Source organism: Canis aureus, chromosome 22, assembly GCF_053574225.1.
Source record: "Canis aureus isolate CA01 chromosome 22, VMU_Caureus_v.1.0, whole genome shotgun sequence".
NCBI classification, from domain to species: domain Eukaryota; kingdom Metazoa; phylum Chordata; class Mammalia; order Carnivora; family Canidae; genus Canis; species Canis aureus.
In genome coordinates this window covers 40384177-40408366 of record NC_135632.1, presented here as the reverse complement: position 1 = coordinate 40408366, position 24190 = coordinate 40384177, and the positions used below count along the sequence as shown (strand labels likewise).

Here is a 24190-nt window from a genome sequence, read left to right as displayed (position 1 = left end):
TAACTATCAAAGGGAGATACTTCCTAACACTTCAGAGCAGAGGCGCCTAATTTACGTTTTTCTCTGTTTTTACTGTCTTATCTGTTTCCTTGGGTTGGGTAGGAGCCCGTCTCTGGGCCATTTTGATGTCCTTGGGATTTAAGGGAGCCCACAGACTTCTGGGAGCCTGTCTCTGGGCCTTTCCCTTATCCTTCCCTGCCTAGCCCTAGCTGCCCCAACTCATTCCCTACATCAAGACAACCCACTGCTCTCAAAATGAAATCTAATTTCTTTCCTTCCTCTGCGTGGCCCCTACATTACGTGGCCTCTGCCTACATCTCCAACTTCATCTCCTTTCCTCTCCTCCCTTACTCCGGCGTTAGGACACGCTGTTCTCCTTGTGGGCAAGTGTCTCCACAGATCCCTAGGAAGTTTGAGGAGTGGCTAAGGACAGCGCCCCAGGGGCGGAGGGGGCGGGGTTAGGGCGGAGCAAGGCGGGGGCGGAGTTAGCGGAGCAAGGCGGGGGGCGGAGTTGAGCGGAGGCGGGGGCGGAGTTAGAGCGGAGCAGGGGGGCGGAGTTAGAGCGCAGCAAGGCAGGGGGCGGAGTTGAGCGGAGGCGGGGGCGGAGTTAGAGCGGAGCAGGGGGGCGGAGTTAGCGGAGCAAGGCGGGGGGCGGAGTTTAGCGGAGGCGGGGGGCGGAGTTGAGCGGAGGCGGGGGCGGAGTTAGAGCGGAGCAAGGCGGGGGGCGGAGTTGAGCGGAGGCGGGGGGCGGAGTTAGAGCGGAGGCGGGGGCGGAGTTAGAGCGGAGCAAGGCGGGGGGCGGAGTTGAGCGGAGGCGGGGGGCGGAGTTGAGCGGAGGCGGGGGCGGAGTTAGAGCGGAGCAGGGGGGCGGAGTTAGAGCGCAGCAAGGCAGGGGGCGGAGTTGAGCGGAGGCGGGGGCGGAGTTAGCGGAGCAAGGCGGGGGGCGGGGTTAGAGCGGAGGCGGGGCGGAAGCGTGGGCGGAGACCAGGAAGTGACGGCCCTCCGGGTGGTCCTCCGGAGTCGGTGAAGTCCGCGGCGTCAGCTCTGCGGCCACCGCGTTCCGGGCCATGGAGAATGGAGCGGTGTACGGCCCCACCACGGAGGAGGACCCGGGCCCCGCCAGGGGCGCCCGGAGCGGCCTCGCCGCCTACTTCTCCGTGGGCCGGCTTCGGTTGCCCGGGCTCGCGTTCAAAGTCCTGCAGCTGGTGAGTCCGCGGCCGGGGTGGGCGAGCCGGGCCGGGGGCGGGGCGGGGCGGGGCGGGGGTCTGGCCCCGGGACCGCCGGCCTGCGGGCTGGGGAGGCTGCCGAGCCGCTTCTCCTTGACCTGGCTGTTCAGGAAGCGGCAGTTTCCACACCCCAGTTCCTTCTTTCTCGCTGGAAAGGGGGGGCGTTCCCTCCCGCCGCCGGGCTGCCGCTCACCCCAGTGTCTCCCCCGCGGGTCCCTGAGGACTCCCCAGGGCCCCCGAGCGAGGTCCGCGGGTCCAGGAAATGCGTCGGGAGCCCAGGTCCACGACTTCTTTCTCTCCCTCTGTTGCGACCTTCCTCTCCTCTCGGAGCTGATACCCTGCGTTATCGCCCAGAGTGCCTGTATTTGTACTAAGTGCTTTTTGTTTATCTTTCTCTGGTTCTTGTGGGTTTTCCCGGTACGAGCCCGTGGTGGTGCTTGGGGGTGTGGGGGCAGTTCAGTTTTTGCACCCAGACTCCGGTCGGTACCAGGCACGGCATTGAGGTGGGTGTATCCCATAAATTGTCTCCCACAGGTTTTGTATCGACTGAAAAAGAATTACTTCCGAAAGAGCAATATGTGTGTACGAAGTACACGGTGAAAAGGACAGCTCGTATTTGTGTGCAGGTAGCAAAAGTAGGGCATGGTTTACCCCTCTCTGAATTTCACTGAGTTTTCGTTTACTTTGGGCAGTAAAGGTCCTGTAAGCCCCCTAGCAAAAATAACATCTTTGAATTTTAACTCAAATTACACACATATTGACTGACCTCCAGTATTCTGTTTTAACCAACTGTGGACATCATTTTCTGCAAGAGGAAAAATTGGTTTTGCTTTTTTTTTTTTTTTTTTGTTTAGTCATCTCAAGTAAAAATAACCAGTTGGTTTCCTTGGGAAGAACTTAAATTCTTAGAACTCCGATAACCAGAACTTATTCTTAGAACTCAGATGACCTACTTTTATTAAATGGGAAAACAGCTGTCAGAAAACTGGTAGTACTTTCTGGTCGTCAAAATGATCACATCTAAGAATAGTTTGGAAATCACTGGGGGGCAGGTGACAGTGTGGCCTATGGAGCCGGAGAGGGTCTGGCTCTGCCTATCTTTCCAGTCTCCTTTTAGGGAGTTCCATACTGGCAGTCTTTCAGTTGTCACCAGGCATCAGGGGCTCCCTCCTGCCCTTCTTCCTTTGTAACATCTGTTCCTTCTACCCAGAAGTGCATCTTTCTGTTCTCTTGTCAGTTCTAACAGGACTTTGAGATGACAGTGGTGCTCCTCTGCTCTGAGCTAAAATGTTTCCACACAAATAGAGCTCTTTAGAACAGAAAAGATCATCAGTGTTTGTATCTTAAGTGTTCTTGCTGCTCTACAGACATCATCAGTATTGGTGTCCTGCCTGTTAAATTTCTCTTTGAGTTGTCTGTTTTTCCTTTCTAATCAGAAATAGCAAAGCTGAAGTAAAATTTCTCATTACTTTAGTTTAATAAACGATAGTTCCGTATCCTTGAAATAGAATACAACCAGAAATTTTGGTATAGACTTTTTACTTGGATGTGGAGAAGAGGGGGAAATGAATTTGCCTTGCAAGAATTGGTAGACTGTTCCTGCTTGTTCTCCCTCATACCAGAAGGAGAAAGAGGGATAGGATAAAAACTAATGTGTCCTCTTGAAATCTACTTACAGGCTTATCTCGGAGGTATTGCAGGTTGGGTTCCAGACCACCACAACAAAGCGAATAGTGCAATAAAGGGAGTCTGATGAATGTTTTGGTTTTCCAGGGCATATAAAAGTTATGTTTGCACTATATTGTAGTTTGTCAACTGTTCAATAGCATTATGTCTAAAAATTGTACATACCTTAATTTAAAATATATATTTTTAAATTTTTAAAAAAAGTTTTGTTTATTTGAGAGAAAGAGCATGAGCAGGGGGGCAGAGCAGAGGAGGAGGAAGAGGGACAAACAGACTCCATATGGAGCTCAGAGCCCATTGCGGGCTCAATTCCAGGACCAGAAGATTATGACCTGAGCGGAAATCAAGAGTCAAATGCTCATCGGACTGAGCCTCCCAGGTGCTCCTTAATTTAAAATGTTTTATCACTAAAAAATTCCAAGCATTTTCTGAGCTTTAAGCTAGTTGTAATCACTTCTCAGATGACCATAGCAATATAATAAAAATGAAAATGTTTGAAATAGTGCAAGAATTACTGAAATGTGACACAGAGACATGAAGTGAGCAAATGCTGTTGGAAACATGGTACCAGTAGACTTGCTTGACTCATTGTTGCCCAAGCATTCGATTTGAAAAATGTATCTGCAACATGCAGTAAAGCACAGTGCAGTAAAATAGGTGTACGCTTATTTATGGGGAACTTGCAATGTTATAAGAATGCTTTCTTCAATACAGATTTTTAAAACATATTTAATTATTGCTTTCCATTTTGATTGTTGTGTTTTATTTCCTACTTTGTTTCATTGATGGCCTCTGTCTTTTCATAATAGTGTATATTACGGGAGTTACCCAGAAAGTCCCAAGGAAGTTATAATGAAATAAATTAAAACTCTCATCCAGTCTGAAGCAACAGGGCAAAGTCTTCTTTGCCTTAAGTCATATTCTGTCTTTAGGCTATTTTACTCTAGGTAACTTTTTTTTTTTTAATAAGTAGATTTGCAGAGCTCTAATAAAGAAACAACTGTAATGTAGAAACCCCTAACCAGGGACATGCAAACCCTATAACATTTTATCCAAAATGTGGTACATATCTGTGTTTGGGCATATTTTTCTAGACCCATAAATCTTATCAAATTCTCAAAACCCCAAAAGAGAAAGGAACCTTACTCTAAAACTTAAAAATCAGACTCTGCATACTTAGGAAATTTCTTAGAATCCAGAGATTGAATTGGATTTCCTCTGAGGTTCTTTTCACTCTTTAAGATTTTTACAAACTTCTGAGGCTCTGTGGGATGTTCTGGCACAGAGCTGAACACCAAACAGAGAGTTGAGCCTATAAACAGAAGGAGAGGTTAGAGATAAAAGAGCATAACTAGCTCTTGAGTTATGTACTCCTGCAATTATGTAGCTATGTCTACTGCCATTCAGATAAAACCTTAATTTTGTCAAAGGCTTGTCCAAAACACAAGTATCCCTTAACTACCATCTGACCTTCCAGAACTGAAGAAGAAATACTTAGCTGAGAATGCAAGCATAAGGAGTCATCGCAGTCCTAAATTTTTATGCAATTTATTTATTTATCAGTTTATTTTATCCTTAGATTGGTCCTGGTGAATATATATACACATATATATGTATACACACACACCCCTATACAAATATATATATATATATATATATATATATATATATATACACACACACACACACGCACACACACATATGTGTGTGTGTGTGAAGTTTTTGTTGTTATTTTGAGGGAGTTTTTTTTGTTTTGTTTTGTTTTTGTTTTTGATTTCAGGGGAAAATTGACATTGGGCAACCTAATTCCTTGCTGGTAAGCTGATACAATGATCTGAATATGTGTAATATTCTTGTAACATAAGCTGACATATGTGTTTATGGTACCAGTTGAATATCCTGGTGGCCGCACAGTACTGTGATAATAATGACTCCTCAGGCAAGCAGTTTGATTTAGAATTCACCAGTGATTTACTAAATTATAAAATAATGTTACTCTGTAAGTACCAAGAAACAAATCACTTAGAAGCAGTTTATCTTATATTGATGATCTTTTCATTATTTCAATGTGAAAATTGATCTGTATTAAATTGAAATGCTCTGTCTTTAACCTTGAGGAAGATCCATAATGTCAGCAAATTAGATCTTTGAACCTTTGTGAGAGTAAATATTTGCCTAAGGTACAGGAGGCCTGGCCTAACTGCAGCCTGCCAGATTTGTTTACTTGGACCTTACGTAGGACCGCAGGTTTTAGTAGCAAGTTCATTAATTCACAAATTAATATAATTTTGTAGTTGGGGCCTTATAATGAATGGTAAGCATTAAAAAATTCTTTTTATAAGAAATGTTTTAGTAGTAGACTGTAAAAGACCAACGATGGAGACTTTGTGTTTAATATAATGACTGTTAATTTAAGAAGACTAATGTTTCAGAAGGGGTAGTGAAACTGAAATGAAGAGAGAGACACAGGGGAGTCAATGTTTAAATCACCAGCCACATTTTAGTCACTAAGATTCCCCAAATGTGTTGACCCTAGCAGATTGGTTTTAATGTAAAATTTAGCAGCAAAAGGGGAAATGCACAAAACTCTGATCGTAACTTCAAAAATCCAGTCTTAAGGGGAAACCTACACAAACATACATAGTTGTAAAATGAGCTTAATAAACAGTGTTCAAGGAGGGGAACAGGCACGCTGTAGGAGTCAGGAGGCCTGGCTTTGGGGCTATGCCTGGCCAGTGTGGGACCTGGCCTGTCAGAGATTCATTCCACCACCTGTAGACACAAAGGTGGGAGACTCTGCCCTCCAGGGACCTCCCAAGTCCCAAAGGCAGATTCCCATAGATCTGTTTGAGTAAAAGTTTACATCATTAGAAGCAGTTGCATTGGGTGTACTTCTTCGCTTCATAGTCATTAGCAGTATTTAATGTGAGGTCTTCATGCTACTGGAGAGTAAAACCATTTACCAGAAAATAATTATTGAGCCTTTGAACTTACTTTTAACATTAATCACGATCTCCTTCCCCAGCGACCTTACCTCTTTTCTTATCCTTAACCACTTGGTATTTAATGCTGGTGACTACCCATTTCTTGAAATTATTCCTTCCCTTAATTTTCACACTTAATTTTTTTTAATACAAAAAAGCATTTGTTTACCAAAATATATATAAGAAACTAGGAAAAAGTAACTAGAGATTATGATTAAAATAAGCCATATTTCACCACCACCACCACCCCATCACTGTTTAGATTAATGATTTGGAATGTATTCACTCGCTTATTAAGGAGTTTTCCTAAGAAGTGTTAGACCGCCTGTGACTTGCTTGTCAGGTGTGAGTTGCTCTTTTCTCTCCTACTCCTGAGTTGTGATATTCTTTCAGGCCCCACCCAGTCCTCTGCTCCTCCTGTCTTCTAACCAGCTAAACCAGGCAGGCAGTCCCTGTTGCTTTCATCCAGAAGTCTACACTCCCTGGCCTGATCATCACATAAGCACACCCAGCTCCTTAAACATTTTCATGATCACTGCCCACTCAGGTCAGTTACATTATCCCTGTGGGGTTTACCATGCAAATTCTTGCCTTCATGAATCTGTTCTTTTTTGTCCTCCACCTGGAATGTTCTCTGCCTATCCAGATCCTATGTATCTCTTGGCCCTGCTTTGAGTCTTACTTTTCTGCTTATTCTATTTTAGTATAGGTGGATTGGAGCATTTTCCTGAGATTCCTTGAATCTACATATAATGGATGGTCAATTATGAGTGTATTATTTTTTTATTGTTTCTTATACATTGATCTTATTGCCCTGTCAGTACATGTTCCTGTACGTATTACAGTGTTGATACATAATACTCAAATGCATTTTTAAAAATATTTTATTTATTTATTCATGAGAAACAGAGAGAGAGAGGCAGAGACACAGGCAGAGGGAGAAGCAGGCTCCATACAGGGAGCCCAACGTAGGATGTAGGACTCGATCCTGGGGCTCTAGGATCAGGCCCTGGGCTGAAGGCAGGCACAAAACCACTGAGCCACCCGGGCTGCCCCTCAAATGGATTTCTTAAAAAGTTTTTTTTTTTTTTTTTTTTTAGTTGAGGTATAATGGACATGTATTAGTTTCAGGTGCACCACTTAAAGATACTAATAGTGCTATGGGAGATGATACAGAAAGGTTCGGAGCATCAGACAGATGGGGAGTCAGGAGAAAACTTCATATGGAATATAGTTTGTAGTGCTGATTTCTTGGCTTTTAATGGGAAATAGGAACTAGTGCATGTCCAATCTTGATATCATACCCCTTTCATCTCTTAGGAGGCCCGTGCAGAATCTGCCTCTCAATACTGCTCTGAGGCTTCAAGTCAATAAGAAGGACTCCTGTTGATAAGTTTGGAACAGTACTGGTAGTAAAGACACTGATTGCTGCTGGCTGAGCTGGATCCTGCCCCTTTCTTACTGAGAATAGAAAAGCAGTCTGTGTCTCTGCAGAAAAGATTTGATTATTATATGGCCTACACAGATGAGTGTTCCTGACAGTCTAATTATTGGGATAGGAATGGCTCAAGATCAAGTATTCTCAGACCCCACTTAGAGTTTTAGGCTGATATATTCTCACAGTTAATTGGCGTGTATATACCTGAGATATATTTTGCAGATTTCTCATAGAGAAAACTCCTAAATGTTGGCTAAGATTTAACACAGAGGCAAGAATAAAGCAAATGGAATATTAGACATTTAGCATCTTATACTGTACTCATGTAAAAACTCATCCCATAATTATAATGACAGACGATGAAAGAAGTACCTTTATGCAATGACTTTCTGGGATTTGTCTTGGTGTGTCACTTTGTATTCTATGGTGTAATAATTGGGAATACCTTACCTAACCTAACATCTGTCTGAAGGAGGTTGTTTGGAATATGCTGGACTATTTTATGTCTTACTAACTTATAGGACAGGCCTAGGTTTTCACTTCTCCTGGTCATATACAGAATGTGTGAATATGGTACCAGGGCATCTAGCAGTTGTGTGTTTAGTTTTTAAGAAGCTGCTCAATTGTCCAGAGTGGTATACCATTGACTTCTGTTTGATGAAAATATTTTATAGCCTGGTTGGCTCAGTTGGTTAAGCATCTGACTCTTGGTTTCGGCTCAGATCATGATCTCAGGGTTGTGGGATCAAGCCCTGAGCAATCTGCACTTACTGTGGAGTCTGCTTGAGATTCTCTCTCTCCCTCTGTCTCTCTCCCACTCACACTTTATCTCTCTTTAGATAAATAAAATCTTTTTTAAAAAGCATTTTGTAGGGCAATATCTATAACATGCAGCATCAGTGTATCTGCTGATTTTGGTAGCACTCTTGTCAGGAATGTATCTGGTTCCTTCTGTGATTTGGCTTTGATTTAGGTCACCAGTCATTTTGATGGTCTTAAGGCTCAAAGGAAACTCCCTTGGCTTTCACAAAACCCACACAAACTGCCCAAGTGAACCTCTCTTTTCTCTCTCTTCCTTCTTATTTCTAAAGACCTCCAAACCTGGACCCTGAATCCTACCTATAGAGAGCCTCTTTTCGTCCTCATCTTTAGACTCACTCTTCACTCTTCTTGGTTTCTGCCTCAGTGTTTAATCATTGTCAGTTCTCTCCCATCTTGAAATTCCCTTCCGTTTTACCCTGTCCACTACTCCTCTATCTGGCCACTTTTGCCAGTCTATACCTCTTGACTCTGCTGGCTCTATCCCACTACTTTGTCTTCCCCTCTCTTCCCACTATACAGAACTGTAACCTCAGCCTGCCTGGTTGATTGACTCCACTGAAACAGGCTTGCTGAGGTCACCGGCAACCTTCTTGGAGCTCAGTCTGACATCAGTGTGTCACTGTTGTTCTTACCTGACCTCTAAGTAGCGTTCATTACCATCATAACTTTCTCTTGGTAGTAATACTTTTTCCTTGGTCTAGTACCTCCTTGGACTGCTGCTCCTAATTGTCCTTTGCTGGTGTCACCCCCTCCACACATCCCTTAAATCTTGGTTTGCTCAGAATTCTGCATAAAGCTGGCTTTCCTCATTCTGGGGGATCTCACTGGCCAATGCCCACGACTTCATCTCCACCCCATACCTCTCCCCTGAGCTGCAGACCTGTATATCCTTTTGCTTCCTAGATACCTCCCTTAACTCTTTCACAGAATCCCTCATACACAGCACATTTGAAACATAATGTATTCTCTTCCTAGCATCCTCACCTCTTAAAAAAAAGAAAAACAAACAAACAAACCTGACTCTTCTTTCTGCAGTGAGGCCCCTGTATATTAGGATCATATATACAACAGTGGGAGTGTCATTAAATCCCACTTGCATTTAATTGAGTTGCCAAATTAACTAGATTTTACCATTGTCCATTCAGTGCACGGCATTCTGACCCATGCCTGTCTGGCACTGGTGAACACTTGCTTCTGCTGTGAATCAAATTGGGTTATTCCCAAGGCTGCCAATTATACTTTTAACGGCCAAACATTTAATTAAATATTGCACAGACTGAAATTGAATGTGAAAAGGAATTGTTTCTGTGAAAGCTAAATTGAATGCTTTGAAAGTCTGAAAAATAAATTACTAAAATATTTCCTGTGCACTAAGTAAGAGCAAGGTAACCATAAAGGGCTAGTAAAACTAGTCCAGACCCAGAAGGATTCTACACTCGGCTTCTCAAGTGTCCGGGGTCTTGCACCACTCCATCTAAACATTAGTCTGCAAGTGGTAATTTTGGACGACAAAAGTGATTAATGGAGGAAATGTGATGTGGAATTCCAATCAGCAGGCTCAAACTCAGAGAAAAGCCCTATTTCAAAAGATTGGTGAATAAATGTGCCTTTTTGCTTTAGGTTAAAATAAAGTGGGGGCACCTGGGTGGCTTAGCTGGTTAAGCGGCTGCTTTCGGCTCAGGTCATGATCTCAGGATCCTGGGATGGGGCCCTGCATTGGGTTCCCTGCTCAGTGGGGAGTCTGATTCTCCCTCTCCCTCTGCCACTCCCCCTGCTTGTGCTCTTTCGATCTTTCAAATAAATAAAATATCTTCTAAAAATAATAAAAGTGTTCATTCAAGTCTGTTGTTTCCTGCTGTTAGTATCCGTCCTGATAAGTGCTCCTGTCACATGCATCTTATAGTGATTGCTCCATTACCACTACTACCCTGAGCACTGCCCTCCCCTGGTTTCCTTCATCAGCTTCCCGACTGGATGTCCACCCCAAGATTTGCCCTTCCCCCAGCCCCCTCTCTATGCTGTATGTAGCCAGCGAGACTTACTAAAAGCATGAAGCTGAACGTGTCACCCCTTTGCTTTACAACCTTTTACATCCAGACTTGTTTAAACTAGTAAAAGAGGACATTTAGATCTAGCCTCTACTTGCCTCTTGTCTCATCATTTTCACGCTGCCATCCCCTTCCTTCACACTGGCTGCTTGAACCATGTCGACCCAACTTGCTTTCATGGTGCAGCGGGGGATGGTGGGATCTCTTTGTGCCTCAGGGTGGGAGGATGCCAGGTGCTCTCGCCTCCAGGTCTCTCTGTGCACCGCCTCTCTGCCTGGAGCTCCTTTCACTGTCCTTCAGCCCCAAAACTGACCTCCTGTCCATCAGGTCTCAGCTTTCCTCCAGCAAGTCTTTCCTGACCCCTCTACTTGAGGGCCCCTCCTGTGTGCTTTCCCAGCAATGCCCTGTCTTTCCCCCGACTCAAGCATTTAGCACCCGATACTTAACTATTTGTGGACTTGAATTCCCTTCAAGGCAACCAGACTGTTCAGTTCTACAGAGATCGGACCTGTTCGGTCGTCTTGTTTGCAATGGTTTCCACCTCACAGAGAGCTGAGTGAACAGAGGTGTGTTCTGAATACTGGTGGTTTCTGTGGGAAGACACTTGAGTAAACGGTTTTGTTTCTTTTGTAGCTGTTTTCGCTGCTGGCCTTTATCTGCGAGGAAGTCGTGTCACAGTGTACTTTGTGTGGAGGACTTTACTTTTTTGAATTTGTAAGCTGCAGTGCCTTTCTTCTGAGTCTCCTCATCCTGATTGTGTACTGCACTCCAGTTTACAACCAAGTCGATCCTGACAAAGTCAAGCAGTCGGTAAGCATGAAAAAAAAGAATCCCTTTACAAAGAACATAGCTCTTTTGGAGTGTTGTGAAGTTCTGTTATTCAGACTAGTAATGCTTTTATTTTATTTTTTTAAATTTTATTTATTCATGAGAGATGGAGATAGAGAGGTAGAGACATAGGCAGAGGGAGAAGCAGGCTCCCTGCAGGGAGCCTGATGTGAGACTCCATCCCAAGACCCTGGGATCACGCTCCGAGCTATAGGCAGACGCTCAACCACTGAGCCACCCAGGCATCCCTAGACTAGTAATGCTTTTAAAACTCACGCTACTGAGTTTTAAAAGCACTACTCTTAAAACTTTGGAGAGTAGGACACTCTCCATTGTTCCAGCTCTGCCCCTGAGCAACTCCATTTTCCCTACCAAGTGGGGTTGTCGAGGGGGAAAGTGAAATCAGGAAGGGAGTGACAAATGTCAGGAGTTTTCAGTTACTGGTGGTTCCATCTCCTTCACTGTAGGTATTTTTTAAAAACTAAGATTTTTGTCACTTCTGACCTCTCACATTTCCAAGTGTCACTTATGGGTTCATTGTGCACCTGTTCTGCACCAGGCATTACACTAGACTCTAGAGAGTATGATGAACTAATGTGATATATTTCTGGAGCTTTTAAAATAAAATGCCATGTAATTCTACCTATTTTGTTTTGATTTTTTTTGTGTGTGTGTTATGAAAGAAGTTATTAGTGAGTGAATTAAGGCATCTGTTGAATTCATTGTTCGGAAATTTCCCTTTTAATGAAAGCGTACATGAAAATTTTCTTTTCACAGAATCAATGATGTATAACTTTGTAAAGACAGTCTGTTGGCGCGTGTCTTTATTTGAGTATAGTGTGGATTTGTGAGATGACACATGAAATGATTCACATGGTTTCCACACTGAAACAGTTTCCTTCTTCAGTAGTGTTGGAGTTAACAGTAGTGTGAAGTAGTGTGTGAAGAATTGTACATGTCAGGGTTGACATATGAAAGCACTCATGTCTCTGAGGGAAAAGATACAAATGAGGGTAAATTTTTAACTATTAAGAACAAGGAATAACAAGATCAATACAAAGCAGTAAGATTCTGTTTTTTATTTTTATTTTTTAATTTTTTAAAATATTTTATTTATTTATTCATGAAGGAGAGAGAGAGAGAGAGAAGCAGAGGGAGAAGCAGGCTCCATGCAGGGAGCCTAACATGGGACTCAATCCCGGATCTCCAGGATCAGGCCCTGGACTAAAGGCAGCACTAAACCGCTGAGCCACCCGGGCTGCCCAGATTCTGTTTTTTATTTATTTTTTATTTTTTTAAAGATTTTTTAATTTTTATTTATGATAGTCACACACACAGAGAGAGAGGCAGAGACACAGGGAGAGGGAGAAGCAGGCTCCATGCACCGGGAGCCCGATGTGGGATTTGATCCCGGGTCTCCAGGATCGCGCCGTGGGCCAAAAGCAGGCGCTGAACCGCTGCGCCACCCAGGGATCCCGATTCTGTTTTTTAAATTGAGAAGTGAGCACTGAGTCACATACTAATATACACCTGAGAGACTTTTTTCTGTATACCCTTTAGTACCTTTTAAATCTTGTGCTATGGGCAGCCTGGGTGGCTCAGCGGTTTAAGCGCCTGTCTTTGGCCCAGGGCGTGATCCTGGAGACCCAAGATCAAGTCCCACATCAGGCTCCCTGCATGGAGCCTGCTTCTCCCTCCGCCTGTGTCTCTGTCTCTCTCTCTCTGTGTCTATCATGAATAAGTAAATAAAATCTTAAAAAAATAAAAAAAATTTAAAAAGATAAATCTTGTGCTATAAGAATCCATTACTTCTTTTAACAGAATTATCTTAAGTTTAAAACTTAAAAAGTTAAAAAAAAAAGTTGATACCACAGCAGGTAAAAAAATAACTTTGAAAAATAGGTCTGGTCTGAATCACATCCACCAAGCCTTTGATGAGCACATACCTGCCGCTCTTGGTATAGCCAATATATGACTGTCTCGTTATCCTTCTAGATAATAGCAGCTCTCAGCGTGGACTTGGACCAGACAGTTTACATGCTGGGATTTAAAATCCTCATGCTGTAATGCTCCCCTTTTTCTGGTAGGGAATTTGGGTTCAGGGTGGTTACAGACCTTGTCCAGAGTTACACAGGTAGCATAAAAATAAATGGAGACTGGAACCCAGGAGAGCCCTCAACATTCTGCATTCCATTCTGTGGACTCCTCCAAATCCTCCTAGAACCAGCACCCTAGCAACTTTCCATTCTGTCATGGCAAATGGCATCACCTCAGGGATCTCCATATAATGATGACAGTAGCAGAACCCATTTATTGTATGAGATGCATATTAAGAGGTTGCAGAGAATTCCTTAGAATTTTTATTAATTATGTTTTAATCTTTGTAAATTTTTCCCTTTTACCGCATGCACAGAAGTATGCGGTAAGATTTTTGGAAAAGTGAAAAAATTACTAGTATCTGAGCTGCTTGATTTGCAGTTCCCGTGTATAAATTTGTATATTAAACATTAAAGACAAATTATTTTTCAGTTTCTTAGCTCTCAACAGCAAAACAGTATCATTATCCATAAAAATATTTTTAGAAATGTTCAGTTTTTACTTCAGTGCTGCATCTGTAGTGTTTAAGAACATTGATCTTTTTGGATAGAAACAATATTATTTTTCAGTTTAATGGTCTAACTAAACTAAACAAAATGTAAAACATTTATTATATCAAATGAGCAATTAAGAATTATTTTTTTTTAAGTTAGAGTTAGTATTGATCCTGAAATGCTGGAGGAAGGGAATAAATCAGTCATTTCATTCTAAAACAGCTTTTGTAAATATTTTACTATACTTCTTTTGGATCTTTTGTGTCTGTTTATGGGTGATTAAGAGTCATAGTCAGATATGTTATAATTTTCACCTAATGTAAGGATTTCATGTTTGTTTGAAAGGCTTAAAAATAACTTTTATTCTTGACCTATTAATGTACTTAAATACTTTTTAATGTCAGAGACATTTTCTGCTTTACAGAAAATATTTTGAGAGGGTGGTGGTGGTGATGTTTGGGGGAACATGGGGAAAGGATAAGCTTTTTCAAGGGAGAATCTTTTCTATCCCATGCTGTTGTGGCTCAGAGTCTGTAGGAATAACAACAGTCAACACTTATGGAACATTTACTGTGTGCCTGGCACTGATCTAAGCACCATTAGAACCACCTGTGAAGATACTGCTCTTACTCCTATTTTGCAGGTGAAGAGACTAAGGCACACAGATGTTAAATAATGAATTCAGAGTCATAGAGCCAAGAAGTATTGTCCTGGGATTTGAACTCAGATAGTCTGGTTCTGGAACCTATGTTTATTGAACACCACATTATTCGGTCTCAAAATGGTTGCCTTGTTTGATACCTCCTTGAATGTAGTCCAGATACTAGTAGTAAATGGAATTTTATTTGTGCGTCACAGATTTGAAATGACATTTGAGGGACACCTGGGTGGCTTAACAGTTGTGCGTCTGCCTTTGGCTCAGGGCGTGATCCCAGGGGTCTGGGATCGAGTCGTGCATTGGGCTCCTTGCACGGAGCCTGCTTCTCCCTCTGCCTGTGTCACTGCCTCTCTCTCTGTGTCTCTCATGAATAAATAAATAAAATCTTTAAAAAAATAACATTTGAAGGAATGAAAAAAGTATTGCAGAAAAACACTTTTTGTATAAGTGAAGAGAAAATCTCTTATTTATTTTTTTAGAAATGTTAAGTACACAATCGACAACATAGGAATTCTGTATTGGATGGGTTTTCAGAAAACTCTGAAAATATCAGACTTAAAACCCTTTGGAATGGCCAGTTTTACCAGCTTCTCCTCTGAATCAAGTGTGCATGTCAAGCACTAGTTTCAGTTGGCAACTGAGAGAAGCCTTACAAGATTGAGAGCCCTGGGAAACCCATGAAGAACTTCATGTCATGAACCGCATTTTGAGGAGATATGGAAGCTTTTATAGAGTAGATAAGCTCAAATCATACAAGCTCATTTTGGGTTAGTCACTTGGAACAATTGAAAGCAATATGTTCTTGCAGAAAGCTTACATTTCTTAAAAACATACTATTGGCATCACTTTATGTAGTTAATGACAGGTGGTTCTTCTGATTCTCTCTTTTCCAGAGTGCTTTCAAAGCACTGAAGTACTCTCAGAGAGGCCATCGTAGCATAGAATACAGATCTTCCTCAACTTAACAATGGGTTACATCCTGATAAATCCATCATAAGTTCAAAATATTGTAAATCAAAAGTGCATTTAATACATTTAGCCTCCTGAACATCATAGCTTAGCCTAAACTACCTTCAGTGTGCTCAGAACACTTATATTGGCCTGCAGTTGGGCAAAATCATCTACCACAAAGGCTATTTGATGATAAAGTGTTAACTCATGTAATTGGATACTATACTGAAAGGGACAAACAGAATGGCCGTGTGGGTACAGAAGGATTGTCAGTGTACCCCGGTTGTTTAATCTTGTGATCGGTGGCTGACCAGGAACTGCTGCCACTGTGCAGCATCATGATGAAAAAGCGTCCCACACAGCACTAGCCTGAGGAAGCATCCAAATTCACAGTTTGAAGTACAGTTTCTACTGAATATGTAACATTTTTGCATCATTGTAAAGTTAAAAATCATAAGTGGAACCATTGTAAGTCAGGGACCATCTATACTTTGAAAGAGAAGAAAAGTCTGTTTCTGGTTTTTGGGGTTTTTTTTGCTGGAAATAAGATGGGATTGTTTTAATCCTTTTTTAAAGATTTTATTTAAGAGAGGATGAGAGAGCACAAGCAGGGGGAGGGGCAGAGGGAGAAGCAGACTCTCTGCTGAGCAGGAAGTCCGATGTAGGGCTCAGTCCCAGAACCCTGAGATCATGACCTGAGCCGAAGGCAGACGCTTAACAGACTGAGCCACCCAGGCACCCCATGTAAGATGGGATTTAATAAACCTTTGGGTTTGATAATTTTAATGTATCCTAGAACACACACACACACACACACACACACCCAACCTTTTGGGGGAACTGCTTTTATTAAAAGATTATCTTTTATTAAAAGATTATCTTGTGACATACTCTGAATACACCTGTCCAAAGTGTGGATAGTGTTCCTTTACAGGGGTGTTCGTGAATTCCAGACTTGAGAAGCTGAAGCATGGGGTGCCTGGGTGGCTCAGTCAGTTAAGTGTCTGCTTTCGGATCAGGTCATGATCCCAGGGTTTTGGGATCGAGCCCCAAGTCAGGCTCCCTTGTCATCAGGAAGCCTGCTTCTCCCTCTTCCTCTCCCTCTCCCCCTGTTTATGCTCTCTTGCTTTCTGTCTGTCAAATAAAAAAAATTTTTTTTAAAGAAGCTGAAGTATGTTGGTTTGGGCTATATGAAGAAAAAACTGTGTCACTAAAGTTTTTAAAAAATAAAAAACAAAAGCTATTGTTTCTATCAACCTAACCATACGGTGTTCTTTATGCACATGTTCTAGGACTTTTATATTACTTTGGGAACAGGATGTGTGTTTTTGTTGGCATCCATCATTTTCGTTTCCACACATGACAGAACAGAAGCTGAGATGGCTGCATCCGTGAGTACCTTGTATTTTGAAGCCTTGCTTAAGTTTGGTTTCCTTAGAAATATGGAACTTAAAAGTACTTGACAGGTGATACAGTGTGGGAGAGTGGTTTGTTTAGTAACTTATTTTTTAGTGTAATTTTGAATAGAGGACCTAAGAGCAAATAAATATGATAGCCTTAGAAACCTAGAACCTGTCTTCCGAATTTAGAATAAAACCCCCTTTCCTCTACATATGAACGCGTCACTGCTAATGGAAGTGGTAGTATTGACTTTGGTTATTGTATGTTTTTCTACTTTGCAGTCCAGCAAAAACATACCTACATGCCACATGCTTTTCTAGGTGTAGAGAGCACATAGGAGAAATGATCCAAGGGTTCTACCTTTATAATAAAAGAGAGATAATAAATAGAAAAGTAAATGTTTTTATCCGAAATCCTTGGGGGGGAGGAGACAGATTTATGTATGTATGTATGTATGTATTTATTGAATTCAGAATATTCTGGTTTTTAGAAAAGTAGCACTGCACATGTACTAATATTATATGACATCTTCAGAGGGCCTGGAGCAGCACCCTGTAATCCTGCATGTTAATATTTCTGAAGCTTGAATATTCACACTAAAAGGGATAAAGACTGGAAGGAGTTATACTTCATGCCACTTTTTAGCCAAGTAAATTACGAAAGCTTTATTTTTGTAGCTTTTTGGATTTCAGAATTACAAATCAAGGATCATGCACCTGAATTGGTACCAGTGTTGTGAACATGAACAGCTGATAACTGAGTGATTCATCTTCTTCCAAGTCAGCTGGGTTCCAATTAATATTTTATTCATGACAAAACTGAACTTATAATTAATTGACTTGTCAGCTATTAGATCATTAAAATCATTAAACTACTTTTAATTACTCAAAAGGAGTTCAGAGACTTCACCTGTTCATGTGAGCATGGTTAGCACAGATGTAAAACCTGTATAAAACAAAACAAATTAATGGGGAGCCTTGACTCATTCTGGCAACAAGTAATATTTATGCATGTGCACATGAATCAATGGTACATGAAGAGAAAAGTCAAAGTTTTAATAGACCCTTATGGTTAATTTCAGTCTGTATACATATTTTTATTGCAGAGTAGTATGATAGGGTGATCAGTAAAATGTTTTGAGGTGTGGAAATATATTATTATAAAATCCTTGGAGAGGGTTGCCTGGGTGGCTCAGTTAGATGAGAGACCAACTCTTGATTTCATCTCAGGTCATGATCTCAGGGTCACGAGATCAAGCCCTACCTTGGGCTCTGCACTCAGCGGGGAGTCTGCTTGAGATTCTCTCTCTCCCGCCCATGCCCCTCCCTCAGCTTGCTTGTGCACTCTCTTTCTCTCTCTCAAAAATAAATAAATAAATCCTTAAAAAATAAAATAATATCCTTGGAGGAAGTGAAATAGAGTTGAGGAAAGTTGAGTTGAAGGGGAAAGAGAGTATGGCATGAAATTCCCAGCTATTAAAACACAGGTTATTTGTGTGTTACAATTAGGTGATGTATTAGATTATTAACAGTATTTAGATTTTGTTGGATATATTTAAGAATGACTGGTAGTTTAAAAACTCAGTATTTATAATATGCTAGAAATTACCTTTTACAACTATTTAAATTATGAAAAAATTTACAGACTTAAACGAGTGAGGGAGTCCATTAAAAAAAATTGTCAAGTATGTGAGCAACAGATCTGGAAGATGATTTGTCTGGATGGTATGGCATAGAGGGCCCTGTGTGGACTGGGGCTCTCCAGGAGGTCAGGGATGGCTTCACAGACTCGGTGATGTCTGGACTGTCCTTAAAGCATGTAATATGTTTCCCAGGCAAATAAGGTGATAGACACCATCATGCCAAAATGAAGCCTCCAGAGGGGAGAAGTGACTTGGGTTTGGAGATGTGGGATGGTAATTAAATATCAGTTGGATGTTTTGGGGCTATTGGGGTGAATTAATGACATTTGGAGTTCAGTTTGCTTTACAGTGAGATACAGCAGAATATATTCTTTAGGATAGAAAGGTTGGATGTGAAGGGTCAAGAGAGTGGAGCGAACTACAACAAAATATTAAAAATCTAAAATAGACTGCTGGTTACTGAAGTGAGGTGGGTTGGGCGATGGCTAAATAGGAGATGGGGATGAGTGAATGCAGTTGTCTGATGAGCTCTGGAAGTGCTGAATCACTATATTGTATACCTGAAACTAGTATTACTAATATTATGCTGTATGTTAAATAAAAACTAAAAGAAATTTTAAAAAACAATAAATAAAAATCATGGAGAGGGCAGCCCCAGTGGCCCAGCGGTTTAGCACCTGCCTTTGGCCCAGGGTGTGATCCTGGGGACCCGGGATCGAGTTCCACATCGGGCTCCCTGCATGGAGCCTGCTTCTCCCTCTGCCTGTGTCTCTGCCTCTCTCTGTATCTGTGTCTCTCATGAATAAATAAATAAAATCTTTAAAAAAAAAATGATGGAGAGATGGATGTTAGATGTGGAAGGGATTTTAGCCATTACCTACATCAATTTTCTCTTTTTATAGAGCAGTTCTTTGACCCTATTTCTTTCCTGGTTTTGCTTAGTGAAGATTTCTTGACAGAATTCTCAGAATGTTTGATCATATGTTAGAAGAGTACAATAAGGAAGTGATTTAAGGAAGAGGAAGTAGGTAGTGGTGTCATGTTGCTGTGTCATTACAGTGTGACAATTAACTGGAAAATATTTTTAGGTAATTTAACCTAAAAGTATCTTCAAAATAGAATTTCTGTTGATCAATCGTTATTGATTACTTCTTGCCATTTTCACCTATGCTCAGCTCCCTACTCACATATTTCCTTTACCTCCCCTGTGGATCAGTCTAACCATTGCTAATAATCTTGTGTTTTGTATCATTTTATAGGATTTTGTTTTTCATCTATTAACCTTAGTTTCACAGATTGGCATCCCACATATACACATGCACACGCAAAACGAGACATCTCTATTTTATGAAACGTCAACTAATAGCCATTATTCTAGGGTTGTTTTTGTTTTTTTTTTTGTAACTTCTTTTTTTTTAATGACCTGAAAAAGTAGTTTATTACTAAGGTTAAGAATAGGATGTATAAGATAGGGATGCCTGAATTAAGACATTAAGCATCTGCCTTCAGCTCAGGTACTGGGATCGTGCCCCGTGCTGGGCTCCTTGCTCAGCAGAGAATCTGCTTCTCCCTCTCCCCTGCCCCCTCATGTACTCTTGCGAGCTCTCTCTCTCTCTCTCTTACTCTGCACACACACTCTCTCTCTAATAAATAAAATATTTTAAAAAAAGGAAGAAGAATGTGTATAAGATAAAATTGATGAATCACCTTGCTGTATAAAACACTCTCAGAGCCAAGTAGAAAATGTGAGATTATATTCCAAAATCTGTCATATAACCCTTGTTCTTTCTTCTCAGGTCTTTGGATTTCTAGCAAGTATTATGTTCCTGTGTGACGTTGTCATTGTGTTCATTTGGAAACGACGGGAGTCCCAAGCTAGGAAACCAGAGGCTACCAGGCCAGGGGGCCTCACAGAACCCCTTAATGGTTAAGGACTCGAGAGACGGGGTGTTACATAAGGTATTGACTGCATGGCACCTGAGCCCTGGCCGAAGCTCATGGAGAATTTGTCTAATTGTTAAACCACTTCTTTTGGAGAGCAAGGGGAAGGGCAAGAAGGCAGTGTGTCAGTTACCACAAATTAGGCCAGAGAGTTTTGGGGTTTAAAAAATTTTTTTTAAAATAATGTTAAAACTTCTGTCACTTGAAATGGTTCTGTTTTTGTTTTTGGAATTGAGGACAGTTGTTTCTTTAAATCACATAGCTCAACTGATGAGAATTTATTCTGTCATCATTGTTGGTCTAGCTATCAAATTACGCTATACAGCCAGCATGATTAAGTTCATTGATTTAGACATTGTTTTATTCTTAAATTAATTTGCTTAGGTAGGTTTTTTTGATATCAGATAAAATTCAATGTATACTGAAGAGATCACTATTTAAAATGTTGGTCTAGGTTTTTTTTTTCCTTAAAAATATAATACCCAGGTTTTACTGTATCTCACTCGGCCTTAAAATTACATTGTAACATTTTAGGATAATTATTAATTCTTTCTGAGACCCTTTATAGCCTAATAGAAACTGTATGAAAGGTGTTGGTAGTTTATATGTATAAGAGTAACAACATCATAAATCCCATGTTTATACTGCACTTTGGTTGTTGTTAATAAGCAAAAAAAAAAAAAAAAAAAAAGAGAACAATTGTATATAACACAGAAAAATGGAAGAAACTCTCATGGCTAGAGACCAAAGATAAAAAAGATACACTTTTTGTGCAATACATGGAAAGTAATTATAAAAACAGGTTTCAACCACTTACCACTGTCTGAAGAGAGAAGTTCATACTATGAGTTAGAAATTGATCCCTTTCCCTACTGGCATGTGGTTATTTCTACTGAAGTTAATACAGCTCTGCGGGTCCTGTTCAGTGTCTTCTCTGAAGCCTTCCCTCTTTTTAAAACCCCAGCCTTTGATTTTTACATCTATTTGAGATTCTCCCTTCTACTCTCTTTACCCACATGGTCTGTACACTTCATCATCTGACAGCAGTGGAGCCTCTAGCTCTGACTCTTGCTTGATGGCAGGGGTCTCTATGTGGTCCAAAATTTGGGGCCCTTTTAATCGCATAGAATATGTAGCAGGATCTTTAGGGTTCTTGTTCCCACCTTGGGCACTACTATAACTTCTCTTTGAAGAAGACTTTCTTAAGAAAGTAAGCATCTAGCAGATCCTGCCCAGGTTAATACTGATGATGGTATAAGGAAGCAGTCTAACCATTCTCAAGAGACACTTCATACCTAGTTCTGATGGTTTGGAAGAGTTGTCTCTTTGCTGGCAGGCTGTCTTAGGGCCAGCCAGACAAGGCACTTGAGATAGGATCTTTCTGACCAACTGCTTTGCAGAGTAGACCTCTCTTGTACTCCTCTTCCATTTTCGACTCAGGACTGTAGTATTAAGACAATGAGCCCATGCGTCAGTACTTCAGGACTTTGGTGGAGGTCTCCCAGGGTTTTCTATCTGAAGGAGCGGAATCATGTTTCCAGTGAGAAAAGTTAATAACCTTATCCTTTTTAAAATTCTCATTTGTGCATTGTAGATGTGGCAAATGTGGTTGTCAGAATTCATCATTATGGCCAGATACAGCTTCTGCTCTGTCTTGCTGACTCAGAACCTTACTCATTTGTACCAGAGCGTGGATGCTAGCTAGTGCTAGTGATGCTGTCACCACTACCTCCTTGGGAGATAATGAAACCAATCACTGATGCTGTTTTTACTGGGCACACCATTGAAGTGAGGAGAAGTAGCCTGGTTCTGGGGTTCAAGAATAAAGAGTAGCACAAGATAACTAGCTTCTGGTTGGCAGGTTCTGGAATTTCACATCTAACTATACCACTGTCATTTTAAATATCATGTAGACCCGGCTGGGTGTCACAAAAAAGCATCTGGGCTACCTCAGGGAACCCCCCATATATGTGCATGGGCATAGTTGAGTTTGATGGATATATCCGAGCCGGCCTCAGACGTACAGCATGTTGGCATTGAGCTTCACCTCTGCTTGCTCAGAGGCTTTGCTTCCTTTTGTTTCACTGAGGCAGAAGTGGACCTCTTCACTGCCACTTAACTCTTCCCTTTTCAGAAAGATAATATATTCACAAGTATTTTTGGTCACTCTAGAACTTTTCTTCATTCTATTTTTTAGGGGACCCATGACTGATTAGCCTTGCTCTTCTGTTGTAGAAGGAACGAGAGTAAAAAGGCCATGTAGAAAATAAAAAGTTTAAGGAGATCTTGGGACCAAAACCCCTTCTATGTCCAAAAAAGGACACACTCAGTAAACTGAAATTTAACATAATTTTTTATTAACAGCCATCTTACATTTGTTATATTTTATACAAATAAACTGTTTAGAATGGTTCTTAAAAATTATAAGGGAAATGCACATACAGTATAAAAATTTTTATAATTGTTGTACTTAAATTATGTTCTATTTGGGGACTGGGAAATGTATTTTTACATTGTTTATAGCCAATTGCTTTTGTATTTATCAGTTTAAATCCTTGGGTCTTTTTTTTTTTTTTTAATCTCTCTCATTGGCAAATTTTGTAGTCTTCTTTTTAAATAAATCCATTTAATCACCTTCCTTTGTAGTTGTTTCATTATTATTACAGAAGCCTGATGCTGAGATGAAAACTTTCTCCAGAGTTCTAGGAGTTGGCTCTACAACCCTGGGTAAGTCCCTATGTAGGAGACTGAGTTGTGTGAGTCTGCCCAGGTGTGGGGCACAGGTAGAAAAGAAATGAACCCACTTCCCTCCCAGGGGCTGCCGCTCTTGCTGCCAAGGTGGAGTGCCCATCCACACTGTTTTTAGGGAGCCAGATATTGAAGAGTCACAAAGGAATGTTAGGGAGTAAACAATTTGAAATACTTGCAGAGAAGCAAATTGAGACACGCCCATCCCATCTCTCAATGTGGCCACACAATGCTAAAAACAAAAGAGTCACATTCTCTTTCAGACTGTCCAGTGACTAGGAAAGTGTGAAGCAAAACTCTGGTAGTTCTGGTCAAGCTTACAACTATTTGTGTCGTCTGCAGAATTCCTGCCTCCAGTCTGTACAAGAATAACAAGATCTTTATAGTCATCAGGAACTCACTGGAATCTGTACATTCTTCAGAGTTTTGTATTTTGTTTTGATAGAGAGCATTGTGTATCATTGTGCAGTCAACTGTGAGGAGCAGAAAACCTAATTTTTTTTAATGATTTTATTTATTTATTCATGAGACACACAGAGAGAGGAAGAGACATAGGCAGAGGGAGAAGCAGCTCCCTACAGGCAGCAGATGCGGGACTGCATCCCAGGACTCCAGCATCACACCCTGAGCTGAAGGCAGACACTCAACCACTGAGCCATCCAGGCATCCCAGAAAACTCAATTTAAATAGGTCTTAAGCAATAAGGAAAATTTGTTTCCTAAGAAACGAAGGTAGGGCAGTTCTGTGACTGTCAGAGTTCAGTGACTCATTGGCATTTGCAGGGACCAAGACTCTTCCCATGTTTTTCTGCCCATCCATCTTCTGCTGTGAGTTTTTGTTCTTAGGATTGACCGTTTAGGGTAGAGTAAGATGGAGGCAATATCTCCAGGCATCGTTCACTTGCACGACCCTGTCCAAAGGTGCGAAGGGAAGAGATTATAGAAAAACGAACACTTTTCGATGCTTGAACTAAATCATAACTGTACAAGTAATGTGTACCGTAGCAAATTGCTTTAATAAAAGAAGGGAAGTATTGTTTCCTGAGATCTTCGCATTTGGCTACTTTTAATTGTTGAAATAGGCACTGGGAGCACAGGAGATCATACCCTGTTGAAGGCACTGCCCAGCTGTAGTAGATCATAGCTTTTATTAACCATATTTTCTTTAAAGGACCTTGTTTAAAACAAAATGAAGTTTCACTTTTGAAGTACCACCACCTCGAATTT

At 41.1% G+C, this 24190-nt stretch overlaps 2 protein-coding genes across 2 annotated transcripts in view; one reads left to right on the top strand and one right to left on the bottom strand.

Annotated features, from left to right (window-relative positions):
- Positions 1-966: 966 nt before the first annotated feature.
- On the top strand, positions 967-22854 carry CMTM6 (CKLF like MARVEL transmembrane domain containing 6). Its single transcript, XM_077865557.1, has 4 exons — positions 967-1205; positions 10838-11014; positions 16525-16623; positions 20072-22854. The coding sequence occupies exons 1-4, from the start codon at positions 1068-1070 to the stop codon at positions 20204-20206; spliced, it is 549 nt and encodes a 182-aa protein (XP_077721683.1). The 5' UTR covers positions 967-1067; the 3' UTR covers positions 20207-22854.
- Positions 20875-24190, bottom strand: part of CMTM7 (CKLF like MARVEL transmembrane domain containing 7) — a 67349-nt gene continuing 64033 nt past the window's right edge. The window contains exon 5 of the mRNA XM_077865559.1: positions 20875-23874. Within this exon, the coding sequence (XP_077721685.1) occupies positions 23861-23874 (14 nt within the window). The 3' untranslated portion in view covers positions 20875-23860. The remainder of the gene's footprint in view (positions 23875-24190) is intronic.

Coding starts and splice junctions, on each gene's coding strand:
- CMTM6 (XM_077865557.1), top strand. CDS start 1,068: ATGGAGAATGGAGCGGTGTACGGCCCCACCACGGAGGAGGACCCGGGC. Junction 1,206..10,837: donor CGTTCAAAGTCCTGCAGCTG/GTGAGTCCGCGG, acceptor TTTCTTTTGTAG/CTGTTTTCGCTGCTGGCCTT. Junction 11,015..16,524: donor CTGACAAAGTCAAGCAGTCG/GTAAGCATGAAA, acceptor CACATGTTCTAG/GACTTTTATATTACTTTGGG.